The 15,270-nt window shown below is 41.5% G+C and overlaps 1 protein-coding gene across 1 annotated transcript in view; it reads left to right on the top strand.

Moving 5' to 3' along the window:
- Window positions 1-15,270, top strand: part of VWF (von Willebrand factor) — a 1,126,314-nt gene that overhangs the window by 1,079,988 nt on the left and 31,056 nt on the right. Inside the window, exons 48-49 of the mRNA XM_086921215.1 lie at window positions 619-717; window positions 8,338-8,466. Of these exons, the coding sequence (XP_086777341.1) occupies window positions 619-717; window positions 8,338-8,466 (228 nt within the window). The remainder of the gene's footprint in view (window positions 1-618; window positions 718-8,337; window positions 8,467-15,270) is intronic.

Here is a 15,270-nt window from a genome sequence, read left to right on the forward strand (position 1 = left end):
TTACCATATCAGTACCACCACCAATGCCACTGCCAGTACAGCACCACTAATAGCACCACCAGACATCACCAATACTAACTAAACAACCACCCACAGCAATTCCAATACTACCTACCATACCACACACAAACAGTACCACCAATACCACTATCAATACTACCACCACCCACATCAATTTCACACTACAACACCACTACCTTAACCATCACTAGCAATACCTAATAATGTGCTACTGCCAGTCATTTTCTGTTTAAGCGAAAAGCACATTTAAATGCTATTGCATTGTCTTTGCAAGGCTAATTTGAGTGATTTGGATGGGGAAGTGGGATGGTCAAGGTTGTGGATATGTATTATAAGTAATAAAGTACACCCAAAGTGATATCATAAAGATATTGCAAGTCACTGCGGAGTTTGATAACCTTACAAAGAAACTCATAGCCTTCATAGGGGTATAGTTGTGTCAACCTATATAGATTTTGCTATCCTAAAGCAACACATTACCTGTAATACCTTTGCTAATTGCAAAGGAAAAGTGTGCACACAGCACTGACAGACACTGTGTTTCTATCAACATCTCATGTTGAACCAACATTTCTGTGCTATATGATCTTGTTGCAGAACTACAGGCAAGAAAAGCTCAACGGATCGTGCTGCGGACGATGCGTGCCAACCGTGTGTGCCATCAGGCTGAAGGATGGACGCGTGGTTAATTTGAAGGTCAGTGTCCACCATGGTAATAACTTTTGAAAACAAGGTGTAAACCTAATCCACATTTCTAAACCCAGCATCTGCTGCCCACATTTGTGTCCATCTTGAAACAGATAAAACTCAGATGTCATAATAACCTCACCACCCGAGAGATATTACTCATTTTCCTTCACCTGGACTAGTTTAGAAATAGTTGAAATGCTTTCAGCAGGAAATGAGATTTTTCCTGAGAAGCCATTACACAATGTTTTGGATCTAAATGCCTCTCATGTCACAGTCTCCTGTGCCAGTTTATATCCGAGGGTCTGAACAAACCTTTATTTTGGACTATTTGCTTGAAATGATTCATGGCCAACAATAGGTGGGCCAATGCAGGCCACTCTCCCATATTCATGCTCGACTGGTTTCTTTCTGACTAGCTGTGCATAAGAGTTGAAATTAATTAAGACTCGGTATTCTCATTGGAATGGCTGTCCAGAATGTTTCGAAACACGTTGCATGTTTTTGAGGTCTCGCCTACACACATATTTAGCAGTTCCACCAGCTTTATGTAGTAGAAAAAACATAAATAAAACAATATCCTTTTTCTTTCTATTATGTATCAGTTTTATGTTATATTGTCTTTAGTGTGTTATATTATCTTAAGATTACAATACATGAAAGCCCGTAATACATTTCCTTTACACCAATGAGAGTCAGTTTTCTGTGATTGCTGAAACGGATGCCCATACCCGTCCTCAATTAACTTGCCTGCTAATAAGCACTGAACTATTCAAATAACATGATATGTGTTTGTTAATATTTTTTAATTTAAAATGTGCTTCGTAGGGATATGGCTTCCATGTTTAGGATTTGGTATATCTTATTTTAATTTTTGTGGCATATGCTTGCAAAAAATATAAAACATAACCATCGAACCAGCTTACAAAGCCCAGATCTGCTGACTTTGTCAATGCTTGTTCACTGTGGGATCAAACCTTGATAGTGCAAGAACCTCAATCGGACCTGCTTGTTTGGTTTTATGGCGGTTAATGTGAAAAATGTAATAACACATTCGTTACAGTTAATTTTTCGAAATCTGCTGCAACAAAAGCAGCCGAAATATTGTTGTGTTGTATGTCTGTGTCTGCAGGCAAAGACTTGGTTAGCTTTTACCCTTTATTAATCAAGATTCAACCTTAATTTGATCAAATCATTTGGCCAACGTGTAAAATCCCCCTCTGGTATTTCTTTTGTTGTCGCAGAGGACACGCGAGTAGTAACTATTTATTATGATCTAGTAATGCCCCTGAGGAGTCTTGATGACATGAGAAACCACAAAGGTGGTTTGTAAATGACTCTCAGATTCCAGAGTTGGTTTTACAGAACCACAAATGCATACTTAAATGTTATATATTTTTATAATACACAATAAATCATATATATGTTTCTCGCAGTACTGTATTTTGGCAAGAGAATACTTCATAATATTTCAATTTATTTCAGCGTTTAGAAAGCACTGTAGTCATATTTTATTAGGGAGGTTTAACAAGCAAGTAAATTATTTTCCTGTGGAGAGATCAGTGAGTAAAGGGTTACAAGAAAGATCCCACTTTATGGACTTTTGCTATAGCAGATTATTGTGTGACTCAGCAATTGAGGTTGTAAAGAGGAGTTTGAATGTGGGATGTCTTTAATTTACTGCCTAGGAAGCATTGTAGCAGATCGGCTGGCCATTGAATGCTGTAAATAGCAAGTACTAAATAAGAAGAGGTTGGGAGGATTGTAACAGTTAAGAATTGTCAAGATTACCTTCCAATAACATTTATAACTCCCCATTTCCCTCTTTTTCGTACCAGTCATCTGTGTACAGATTTTTCAATGAGGCCATTGTGTTCAGGACCAAGCAGTCTAGGAATGGCGAGTGATTGATTAATTAGGCAGCACTGACTTACTTTCAATTTCCAAAGTATCAACCATAAATATTGTCTTCTTGTGAGAGAAACTTCCCCTGCAGTAGCTAAGGACCACAGAAGATCAAATGTGATCTCTGATAAGAGGCGGGCCTAATGTTCTGTGATATCCAAGGCGGTAACTGGAGTCTCACCCTCCAATTAAACAATGATTTAAAGTTCTCCAACATTGCCTGTGCAGGATAAGCGGCATAGCCCCCAACGCTTAGGGAAGAGTTGGCAGTAGTAAAGGAACATTTGAGTGCCCTTTTTCCCATTGCATATTACAAACATTTATTCAGAAACTAAAGATGTCGAAGAAGCCATTTTAACTACAAGAAAATGTACTTTGTTATTGGTCAAAATTCTTCCATTTTAGGCATCTTATACAGCTTAAGCAGGAATCTATAAATACCAGATTTGTGCACATCTGTGCACCTTTTTAATAGTAATCCTTTTCTTGTACGATGTATGGGTAGAGAATCCGCAGGAAGGGTTTCATATTGGGAATAGAAATCACCAGTGACTTCTAATTCTGGTTCCTAAAAGCTCAGTAGCTCTTAATGTGAGATATAAAGTCTTGGAGTTTAACCTCTTTCACATACTTGCCTTCCTTATCAATATCACCACCAGACAAGGGCTCTTGTGCACAATTCATTTGAGGAACATCAAAACAATTTAAAGCATCAGCCACTGCCTCTGAAATCAATCATGACTTGTAATTCATTCAAAGCAGATAGCCTGCTTCTGTAAATAACCAGTTGATGTGCAAAACAACCCCCTTACAAATAAATAAAAGAGCCCGATAGGCTCCGGAAAGGTTTTGAGCATTTTTATTTCAAGCGCCAGTCAACTATGGAGAACTTAAATCACTGAACTCACCATAGAGAAACATAGGGGCATATTATCAAGGGGGTTTATCTCCGCTTTTTTGGCTTTAAAAGCCAAGAAAGCGGAGATAAAATGATCTCCCTATTACCTAGCTGTCGCTAACACCAGTTAGCGACAGCTAGTAGGAGATAGCGACCATCTTGGGTCCCACTTTGCATGTCAGTGATATTTATCACTAATGACATGCAAAGTGGGCGTGCCAAGATGTTAGCGACTGGAAACAGTCATTAACATCGCTATCTCCTACTACCAACTTTTGGAGATATTCGCGCTAAGCGCGAATATCTCCAAAAGCTAACACCTGCCCTGAGCAGTTCTTAGCCATGTTATCCAATGGGAGGTGGATAACATGGCTAAGAGCATTAGCTCGATAATGCATGAATATCGCTGACTTTTCAGCGATATTCATCCATTGCGGCCGATTTTTATCGCATTTGCGATAAACCTTGGTAATAAGGTTTATCTGCGATAAAAATCGCCGCAGATCGACGATAATTTTTTCACGCTAACCAAGCAATAGCGATAATTATCGCTATTGCTTGGTAATATGCCCCATAATACCTTCACATGCTAAGATAAAGGAGAAGTATGAAGAGGTAGGAAGTTATTTCTCCTCATGCCTCGGGCAGGGGTTACACGTTCAGCAGTTTATGAAAGCTTTCCATCGATCAGGGAGCACAGTAGGAGTTCACACCACAGGATAGCATTTCATTGTTACCTCAGGTGATTGAGAGATGTCAATTGAAAGTGCAGTACAGACTCTTTAATTGTGATAAGCCAAGACAAGATAACATAACAGAGTGTCAAATAAATAAAACATTCGTACATAAAACAGAAATCCTACTAAAAGGGAATTTGCCTCCAAACAGAAACAAGCATTGGCAAAGCCAATCAGTCTGGCCTTTCACAAAGCTATTGTTACCTCAAGTAGTTACTGGATGTCCTCTTTGAGTCACAAAGATAGTGTGAAGTCTTTAACAAGACTGCATCCCTTGAGAACTGTACAATAAGTCCTCGCAAGTCATAAGCAACTGTCACAAATCTGCAATAACTCATGTTGTTACTAAATGTCCCTCTTGAGTAAGAAGCAACTGCTTAAAATGTCCTTCACAAAGTAGACGGGGCGAGGCTTCAACATTAAAATGTACATATCCACTTTTATTACTGGAAAACAGTTTTGTTTAGTGGCACCATATTAATGTCTCAGCTTTATGCGATGGGCTGTGGTAGGTTGAAGCAAGTTGCAAGACAGTAGATAAAAATGTTCAGTAAAGTGTTTAAATAGATAGATAGATAGATAGATAGATAGATAGATAGATAGATAGATAGATAGATAGATAGATTTGATCCTGAAATCCTGAAGTTGTTAGGTCTCTATTGAGTCAGATGCTAAATTCTTTCCCAGAGCTGCAGTTCCTCAAGGCGTTACTAGAGTTCCCTCGAGTCAGATGCAAAAGCTTTGAACTCTTTCTTGAAGCTGGAGTCCCTATAGCTTTTGCAGGGCAGATTTACAATGTTTTTGCGCAATGCAGGGCAGCAAGCAAAGTTGCTGCGCTGCGTTGCATGAAAGGAAACAACAGAAATGCAGCATAAGTGCTAAGATATGATGCATTTCTGCTGTCTCCTAGTGTTACACAAAGTATGTACCCTAGCTCCAACAAAGAGACCCTTGCACCATGGTTCAAGGATGCCTGCATTACAGCTTGGATTGTATTTGTGCCTTAAAGGACACCTTCTGCAAAAAAACAATCCGTAAAGCTATCTGAGAATGCAGCCCGCATAGAAAGAGGAAGTAACAAGGAGACATAAAGATGTTTCTCCTTGTTATGCCTGCTTGAGGGAGATGCAGGTTTCTGATGCCTTTCTAGGTTTAAAAGTCTTTGTAAATCTGGGAATGTGCCAAAACGCATGAGTGGATGCATCGGAGCGTCTATTCTCCACCCATATGAATGAATGCAAGGTAATGCAATGCAGTGATTTGCAAGGTGGCTTTGCTTGGATTTACTAAATGCTAAAAATGATTTTCTGTCTGGATTGTGCCATAAAAGTGATGTAACACTGATACAAAACCTTCGTAAATATGCCCCAAATATCCCTCTCTTGCCATATGCAAATGGTTTAATATTCTTTCATGAGGGCTCAAGACGTTGCTAGGTGCCCCTCACAAATCAAATGCAAAAGCATTTTTATTCTTTTGTAAGGTCCAGTTCTAGAAGTTATTTTTAGGTATCCTTCATAAGTCAAATCCAAAGTACTGAAATGCTTACAGAAAGCTAGAGTTTCACTAGTTGTTACCAGGTTTCCCTCAAAAGTCAAGTGCTTATGCATTGATGGTGAAGATGCAGATCAACAAGCCGTAACTAGGTGCTCCTCAGAAGTCAAATGAAAAAGCATTGGAATTCTTACATCAAGCCGGAGTTCAACTAGTCATTACTGGGTGGCTCTCAAAAGCTGAATGCAAAAGCATTTAAATTCTTTCATGAAGCCGCAGATCCACTAGTCATCTCTAGGTGTTCGGATTTTCTATTTTATTTTACAGAGTTTTATATACCGCAAACTTGACACGAATCGGGTATCAGAGCGCTTTACATCGCACCAGTTGCATTACATGAGCACACATTCATTTTTGTTAGGCATGGGGAGTTTAAGTGATTTGCCCAGAATCACAGGTTGTTCAGCGTCATTGCCGAGACTCGAACTCAGTTCCGCGGATTTGAGGTAGACCGCACTAGCCGTTAGGCCAACTAAATTTTGATGCAAAAGCATTGACGTTCTTAAACGAATCTTCAGTTCCACTGGGTATTACTTAGTGGCCCTGAAAAATCAATAGCGAAAGCAGTGAAATATTTTCATGAAGCTGCAGTTTTACTTGCTGTTAATAGAGGTCCAGCTCCAATCAGAAGCAAATGCTTCAAATGACCTGTACGGAGCTGAAAGTGTGTGGCCTCAGTATGTACATTTTCTTTTCTATAGGACTAATTACAGATTTCAACATATTTCTTGATTTTTGTAAGCTTCTGACCACACCCTACTATTTATAGGACCTTTAATTGACTGGTATGTACAAGTAAAATAAGATATTATATTTAGATGTTTATGTTTCGGTGGGTGTAAGCTTTGTCTTTGATTTGAGAGGAGTGATCTCTGCATACTGACTTGTGCGGGTACAACATTCCAATAGGGAAGATTCAGTTTCACATGTAGTTACTTGAGGGTTCTTTCACATCAGATACAAGTGGTTGAAATGAGGGGTATGGGGGCGGGGGTGGCTTCAACATAAACATCGGAATATAGATTCTAGCTACTCTAATGATTTGTGCTCAGTTTTAGTAGTATAAATAAATATAGCATCCTCGAAAAGAGTCAATTTTAATGTGATTTGAGAGTCTGGCAAACCCATTTTAGCTACCAAAGCATGTACTTCATAGTTTTGTCAAGCATGTTGGCATGATGGATGCTATTAAACGTTCAGTGTGAATAAGTAGACTAGGATGCTTGGCTTACTAAACACGTTTCTGTTCCTAATGAAGTTTGTCTAATGCTGGTGAGTCAGCTTCATTGTACAGTTGATGAGCGTTTTTTCTTGAATTTTGGTGATTTGACAATAGGACTCTTCCTTCAGATCTGGACTCTGTGCTCTGTGTATCTTGAAACATGCTTGCCGTGGTTACATGAAGTTAACCAGCTTTTCATAGGTTTGGTTTCCACAGTCGCTCCCTCACCGCAGATTAACTTCCCAGAGGAGCTGCAGCCTTTTGGCCTGGCATATGACATTCCTGTCCTATGCTGCCCATCAGGCCTCAGGTTACCTGCCTTGAATATACCAGAGAAAGGCTGAGGAGTGAGCACTGCAGTGAAGTCTCAGCAGTTTGTCAGTGGTCAACAGTTTCCTTTATTTTTGATGCCATTTGATTCAGATGAACTAAAGCTAACCTTCTCTTAACACAGTGCATATATCTTGGAGCTGTTTGGGGAATGCTGCACTCTATACGTGGCTACCAATAAAAACAAGTAATGCTTCCCTCATAAAAATTCAGGTTTGGAATTCTAACATGTCTTCCGAACAATGCAGGAATCCTTTAGTCAACATCAGGACCATGTCTTCTTTCTCAGAATCTGATTCTCAAGTCAGATCTCCACAAAGAATTACGGGGCATATTATGAAGGGTGTTTATCTCCGCTTTTTTGGCTTTAAAAGCCAAGAAAGCGGAGATAAAATTATCTCCCTATTACCTAGCTGTCGCTAACACCAGTTAGCGACAGCTAGTAGGAGATAGCGAGCATCTTGGGCCCCGCTTTGCATGTCAGTGATATTTATCACTAATGACATGCAAAGTGGGCTATTTCCTATTACTAACTTTTGGAGATATTTGCGCTAAGCGCAAATATCTCCAAAAGCTAACACCTGCCCCTGAGCAGTTCTTAGCCATGTTATCCAATTGTAGGTGGATAACATGGCTAAGAGCATTAGCTCGGTAATGCATGAATATTGCTGACTTTTCAGCAATATTCATGCATTTCGGCCGATTTTTATCGCTTAGGAGATATACCTTGATAATAGCAAGGTTCCTAAGCGATAAAAATCGCAGCAGCTCGGCGATAAAAATTTCGCCGCTAAACCAACATAGCCATAATTATCACTAGTTGTTGGTAATATGCCCCTACATTTTGTACGTGTATTCTTCTTTATTCGATGAAAAAGTGGTTGAATATATTTTTCATTTTGGTAATACAGAAAACATGTAGAAGAGAGGCACATTTGCCCATCCAATTGTTAATATGACTGTAAAACTTACTCTTTTCCTAGCCGGGTGAAACAATCCAAGATGGATGCGACAGCCACTACTGTAGAGTTAATGAAAGAGGGGAGTTTACCTGGGAAAAGAAAACAACAGGGTGTCCACCCTTTGATCGAGAGAAATGCCTGGCAGATGGGGTAAGTGTTACAAGTACAGCTGAAATGTAAGAAATAAACATTTATTTTTCAAATCATGCATTAATGCCTGCCGAATACATTGGTGGATATAGTTCTTGGCATTCCTATTTTTAGAAAATGTGAGAAAGATTAGGCGTAACTTCATGCTTGCAGTAGTGTATTCTCACAGTGAGTAAGTAAGTAATAGTTTATTGTCGGGTCAATTAAAACCTTTACAATTTCTCTTTAAAAGAATGTGGCAAAAATGACAGCAGCAAGGTTCATGATTTAAAACTTCTCAATAATGTCATTTCATAAAACATCTGTGCATTGTATTTAAGTCTTTAGTACAAATGTCCGCAGTTGTGTCAATTACAGTACATTGATAAGAGATTTAATCGTTCTGTTTCTTGGCAGATTTTCAGATCCTTAGCATTTTTATGAGAGAAATAAGATTAAAAGATTAAAGGTTATAATAAAACACATCCGCAGTGCGATTAGAGGAGTGGTTATACGATATACTAATTGCTTGCTGCTTGTGGTAATGTAAATGTAAATTGATACTTGTATAGCGCACTACTCACCCGCAAGGGTCTTAAGGCGCTTGTACAAATACCGCTGTGGAACCCATCCTGGCTTTCCCTGTGAGGCGTCCACTCCTGGGCACCCCCAAGGTGGAAGCCAGGCATCCTTAGCGTTGTGGGGGCCGTTGTGGAGATTAAGCAAGCTATTGCCCAGAGTTGCAGAGTGGGACTCCATGATTGAAAAAGGCACTGAGACGAGAATTATCAGGTCCGTGGAATTTCTGAGCCCAAGACCCGCTGAGGCGGGGAATTGAATCCTGGTCCAACGCTAGACCTCTGCATCAGGGTCTGCCGCTCTAATCATTGAGCCACACTTCTCCACTAGTGGAAGTAATTTGCACTTAACAGTCATGCTGGAGCATCTGTTGTCCGGAAGAGGGGCAATCTGAGTGTATCTTGTTTGTTGAGAAAGCAAAATTGAAGAATGATAAAGTATTGGGTGATACTAGTGGTTTATCGGCTGAGTTTCACCCCAGCTGCTTCCATGAATTTTATGAAGCGACAACCCAGCTGGACATTCCCTCCTCCAAGGCATTCCATTACTGCTTGCCTACACGTTATTATCCCCTTGCTTATGAAGTGTGGCTTCAGAAAATATTGTTGTTCTGCTTGTAATTCTCTGCAGATGCACAAAAGGTGTATTATGCTTTCATTAGCTTCCGTGCATAAACGGCATGTTGTCTGGTCCGATGGTCTGTTCCAAGGAGGAAGGTGCTGCAATGTTGGTAAAATGCCCATTCGGAGACAAAGATATTTTTCTTTCTTCGTCCGGTTAAAGCTTACACCTAGATAGGATTGCGGGGAGGGCTTTACGTTGCTTTGCACAAAAAAAACATCCATGGGTTCTTTCTGTGAGGGCCGCCTTGTCTTCTAGTAATGATAGTTTTTTCACTGTTTTATTTACAATCTGTTTAAAACAATGATAGGACCCTGATGCTGATCAAAGTTCCTCCAGTCCTAGACGGTCTTTTGATGCAATCAGATAGCTCATGCTGCACAGTCCTTCTTTTGTTGTATTTCGGTCCATAGGTAAGAATTCAATGCTCCTGCTTCTGCTCTTTTGATTTTGTGCCAACTCTTGGCATAGGCTCCTTTACGGGTGAATTCTTAGCTTTGCAGGCCAAACTCCAGCCTTATATGTGCCAGTGAAACGTACTTAGGTAGGCGAAAATCATTCTGGCCGCTCTTGAGACAATACTGTATAATGTGGTTGCATCTCTTCCCCTCATACACTCGCTCCCATAAGTGATTTCCGGAATGAGCTTTGCTCGCCAAACTTGTAATAGTGGAGTAAGGTTTGTACTGGTTATTATATGCTTCATGGATTTTATTGCTGCGGAGATAGAGTTGCCTCTTCTTTTGATGACATATTTTTGTGTGTTAAATGTGCCTTTATTATTTAATATCACTTCTAAGTATTTGTATTGGTCTACCACAGCGATTGTCAAATTGTCCAGATGCCAGCTGAACTTGGAGGTATCCTTTCTTGGATGAATCCTCATTACCTTTTTTTATAATAGTTGATAGATAGACCATTCTTTGCTGAATAACTGCTGGTTGTATCTAAGAGATGTTGGAGTCCAATGGGAGTCCGGCTCAGCAGCACTAGTTTGTCCGCATACAGGAGATTGGAAAGTGGCAGCATACCTATTTTTGGGGCATGCAAATTACATGTGTGTAGTTCGGACTTTAAATCGGACTTGTACAGGTTAAGAAGTGTTGGCGCCAGTATGCACCCCTGTTTGAGCCCCATAGTTGTTGGTGTTTTCCGGGACATGAACCTGCCGTCTCCTAGTTTGACTTGAACCCACATTTTTGTGTGGAGGAGTATTAGCTGGCTTAGGAGAGCAGATGGTATTTTTTTCCCCATTAGCTTATGCCAGAGTTTACTCCTGTCAATTGTGTCGAATGTTGACGAATAGTCGATGAAACATATGAATAGAGGTTGTTTTGCTAATTTCATCCTATCTATCAATGGGGACAGGGCTAGAATTTTTGTGGTTGTGCTATCCCCTTACAAAAGTCTGTTTGGTTGATGGGGATGATGGATTTATCCTCTGTCCAGGCGGCAAGATCTTCCAGAATTAGTCCAGCGTAATATTTCGCTTCATTATCGATTAGAACCACCAGCCTGTAGCAGTTTGCTGAGTTCTATTCCCCTTTCTTATATATTGGGGATATGATTGACCCCCTCCAGGAGTCTGGTATTGTGTTCTCTCCTGTGATTTGAGCAAACAGCGGTGACGGTTTAAAAGTCCAGTACTCTGGGTCTTCCGCAGATGTGGAGTTTTTATGGTGCATAGGTGTTTATCTTGATGGTCTGAGGTCCTGTTTGTCGCTGGAGCTGGAGGAGCATGATCCGCGTCCTTTGCTCAAAGTGTTTTGGTAAATTCTTCCCAGTGCGTTATCTCATCTCTGGCGGCCTCCTCCCTTTGTTCCCATATTAACTTCGCTGAGGCCAGTAGATCCTCCAGTTGGTTTGTTTTGAATTTGATTCTTGTAAAATTGTCCATATAAATAGAGTTGGGGACCTTAGCAGGTTGGTCAGGTGGTGATCCAGTTATCCTTGTGGAAATTTCGTATGGTAGGTGGTCACTTTGATCTTGGATCCCTACCTGGAAGCCTGAGGTCCAGCTAAAAAATGATGGGGATACAAAAGTGTAATCTATTAGCGTACTCGAGGTCGAGTGTGGAATGTTACACCCGGGGGCTGATCTCCTGGAAAACTCCCATTTAGGGCCACAAAGCCTAGCTGTTCCAGATCTTTTACGAAGTTCCTGGCGAGAGCTAAATATTGCCTCTTGGTGCTCGGCTCCTGGCAAGCGAAATTCCAGGATGAGTGTTGTTCCTCGAGTACGTCATCCCTGGACTGTGGCCCAATTAGGTGCATGTTGAAATCACCTGCCAGCAGTAGTTTTGAAGTTGATTCTTCCGAGAGGAGCCTGAAAATTTCTGTCTCCACCATTTTGGCACCTTTTGTTTTGTCGCAGGGATGTATATAGGAGTTTAAGAGTAGTATTTGTTGTATGGTGTTCCCTTCCCGTAGGCTCACTCTTAGTGCTTTAGTTGCGTTGGTGTTAGAAGTGAAGGTTTCAACGTCTTCAGTCGGAGTTACTGTTTTTATTGATGTGTAGATAGTTAGACCTCCCTTTGGATGTCCAAATTCTGAGCCTCTCACTGCTGGAGTTTGGTGGGTTCTGAAGCCAAACAGATAAAACGGTTCCTCTAACCAAGTTTCTTGAAGTAGAATGAGATCAAAGCCTTGAAAATATTCCAGGAGGTCCTTCCCTGATGTTTTGTTGGCCAAGCCGTTTATATTCCAGGAGCAAATTCTTAGGAGATGGTTGCTTGCAGGTGTTTTTTTTATTTTACATTAAGTGCTCTCCTCTTGGCGGTTTATTGTCCTCGCTAGCCATGACCAATCTTCCGATCTGATTGCTCGACATTGATATTTCCTTCCTGGTGTATAAGCGCCAGTGCTTCATGCTCCTTTAAGTACTGAGTGTGGTTGCAGACTACTGATGAGGTGGCTGTATTTTTGTCTTTACTTTTGTTTGGAGTCAGTGGTTCCAGGTAGCCGGGCCTTTGATAGAGTTGTATTTTTATTCCCCATACTTTTAGTTGGGGGTCCTCATCCAGGATTCTCTTCACTATTTCTTCTGAGGACCAGGTTGTCTTTGTTATTTCTCTATCAGAGATTTCTTTGATATTTTTGAATGCAATTCTTTCCAGATCATGTGTTCTTATGTCATCCAAGCTTCTAATTGCTTGGATTAGATGTAGAATATTTCCTCTGTTGAGGATGTCACCACAACCTCTGGATTTATATTCTGGAATGAATAGAATTTAGTTTTTTTAAAGTTGTGATTGACTGGCAGTTGGGAGTTTTGTCAGTTTCGGCAGTTCCTCTTTGAATGGAGGGTTCGAGAGATCCATACGAAGTCTGCAATTATCACTGATGGTGGTGATTACTTTCCTTGAGATATTTTTAGGTTCTGATTGGCTGGCAGCTGGAGGTTTTGCCAGTTTTAGCAGTTCCTCTTTGAGTGGAGGGTCCGAGAGCTCCATTTGAAGTCTGCAATTTTCACTGGTGGTGGCAATTACATTCCTTGAGGTAGTTGGCTCGCCAGGAGTTTGCTTGATGGAATCTTCTGGAGCTCTCGTATTTTCTTGTTTGCTAGTTTGATCCGATCTGGTTGTTGATGGCTGTGTTGAATCATCTTCAATCTTGACCAGTTTAATATTTGAATCTTCTAGTGATGAAGTAATCGAAGGGCTTGTTTTTTTGTCTCCTTCTGTTCTCCCTGAAGTATCTGCCTCTACAGAATTTTTTTTTTTTTTAAATGCGGAAGCTCTGCTGCCTATGTTTTTTTTTGCTTCTGTCTATTGCTTTGTTCAATGACCTTGATGGTTCATCATCTTTCATATCCTGCTTTGTTTCTGAGTCCCCTAATTATGAAGTGTTCACGTGGATCGATTTGGTATTTCTTTCTTGGGGATATAGTTCCAATAATGGCATTGTTTTTCAGAAAACTTGTGGGGGCATTGGCTTCATACCTGGCACTTGGGCACTGTTATTCCCATTCTGTTGGTCCTCTCGCCGCCGCGTGATACCAGCATAGCATAGCGGCAGCCGAGTAGAGGACCACAGTACCCAGGCTCCCTAGCGGCTCCCCAGCGGCGGAAGACGTCACGTCACCTGTGCGCCTGGAGGCGCATCAAATACCGGCGAGCCCCGGCGAAGCGGGTGCATTCTTTTTCCGAAAACTTGTGGGGGCATTGACTTCATACCTGGCACTTGGACACTGTTATTCCCATTCTGTTGGTCCTCTCGCCGCCGCATGATACCAGCAAAGCATAGCGGCCGCCGAGGAGAGGACCACAGTACCCAGGCTCCCTAGCGTCTCCCTAGCGGCGGAAGACGCCACGTCACCTGTGCGCCCAGAGGCGCTTCAAATACCGGCGAGCCCACAGGTCGGCGTGCGGGCTAAGCCCGGGCCAAGGGCTGGCCCGTTTGAGCCCATTCGAGGCCTAAGAGGCTGGGCTGGGCCATCCCCCTAACATCCGGACGGAGCGATAAACCGAATAAGTGTATAAGTATAAGTTAAAAACTCACACCGGTTTTATCTATTTAGTGTGGATTCGATTTATGTCATGGCTGAACGTTCTGCAAGAGCTAATACACGTGGAGGTGCTGTGTCTGGACCATTAGACAATTTCATCATTAGAGCAGCATCACTATTAGCCCGTGAAATTGAGCTAATTGAACGCCGACTTTCAACGGATCCCTTATTTAACAAACGGTCCTCACTGGGCAAAATTGCTTCGTCTAATAGCCCAGAAAGATATGTATCTATTAACACTACCAATGATTCTTTTGCCATGGATCTAATTAGTGACATAGCGGATGATCTCACTAGTATCAGTACCAATGAAACCATCAGCACCCAGACATTAAACATCCAAACTTCAGTTTCGAACCTTCCTGAAGGAGTGTCAACTAGAGCTCAATCACTGGTTGATAAAGGGGGCTCTACTCCCTTAAAGAATACAAGTCTAGGAGCAATACCAAAGTAGAAGAAATATGGGCAATGAAAAAGGGCAGGCAAGCTAAGAACCTACCACCTGATAAAAACGATCCTACAACCGTTTCCAAAGCCATTGCTGAGACACATAGCAGGATCTGATCTAATTCCTGCAAATACGACAGCGCTTTTTCCTGCATCACTAGAGGAATGTTTTTGGGTAAAACTGAGTGAGATTTTGACATTGTCCATGAGACCCATTAATGATAGATTAAAGCATATGGAGGAGGACCTAAAAAAACTCGAGCAGCTGTCTCTAACAAATGTATGTATGTATGTATGTATGTATAGGCATTTATATAGCGCACTACTTACCCGGAGGGTCCCAAGGCGCTTCGACCGCTGCGAAACCCTTCCTGGCTTCCCTGAGAGATGGTCCCTTAATGGGTATCTCCAGGGTGAGACCAGGCATCCCCGGCGGTCTGGTGGGGCCGTTAGTGAAGATGAGGCAAGCTAATGCCCAGAGTTGCCGAGTGTGATCGCTGATCAGAGTGGGCACCGAGGCCTTGAGTTAAACAAAAAATCCAACTTAACAAACTTATCGGCGTGCAAGGAGAAATCGGCAGGCAGCTCCAAAAGACTTAAGGAAATTAAAGGCCACTCCGACAATACCCAACCCCCCAGGATGTGATTTAACAGCAAGCTCACCACAAACG

Source organism: Lissotriton vulgaris, chromosome 1_1 (assembly GCF_964263255.1).
Source record: "Lissotriton vulgaris chromosome 1_1, aLisVul1.2, whole genome shotgun sequence".
NCBI lineage: Eukaryota > Metazoa > Chordata > Amphibia > Caudata > Salamandridae > Lissotriton > Lissotriton vulgaris.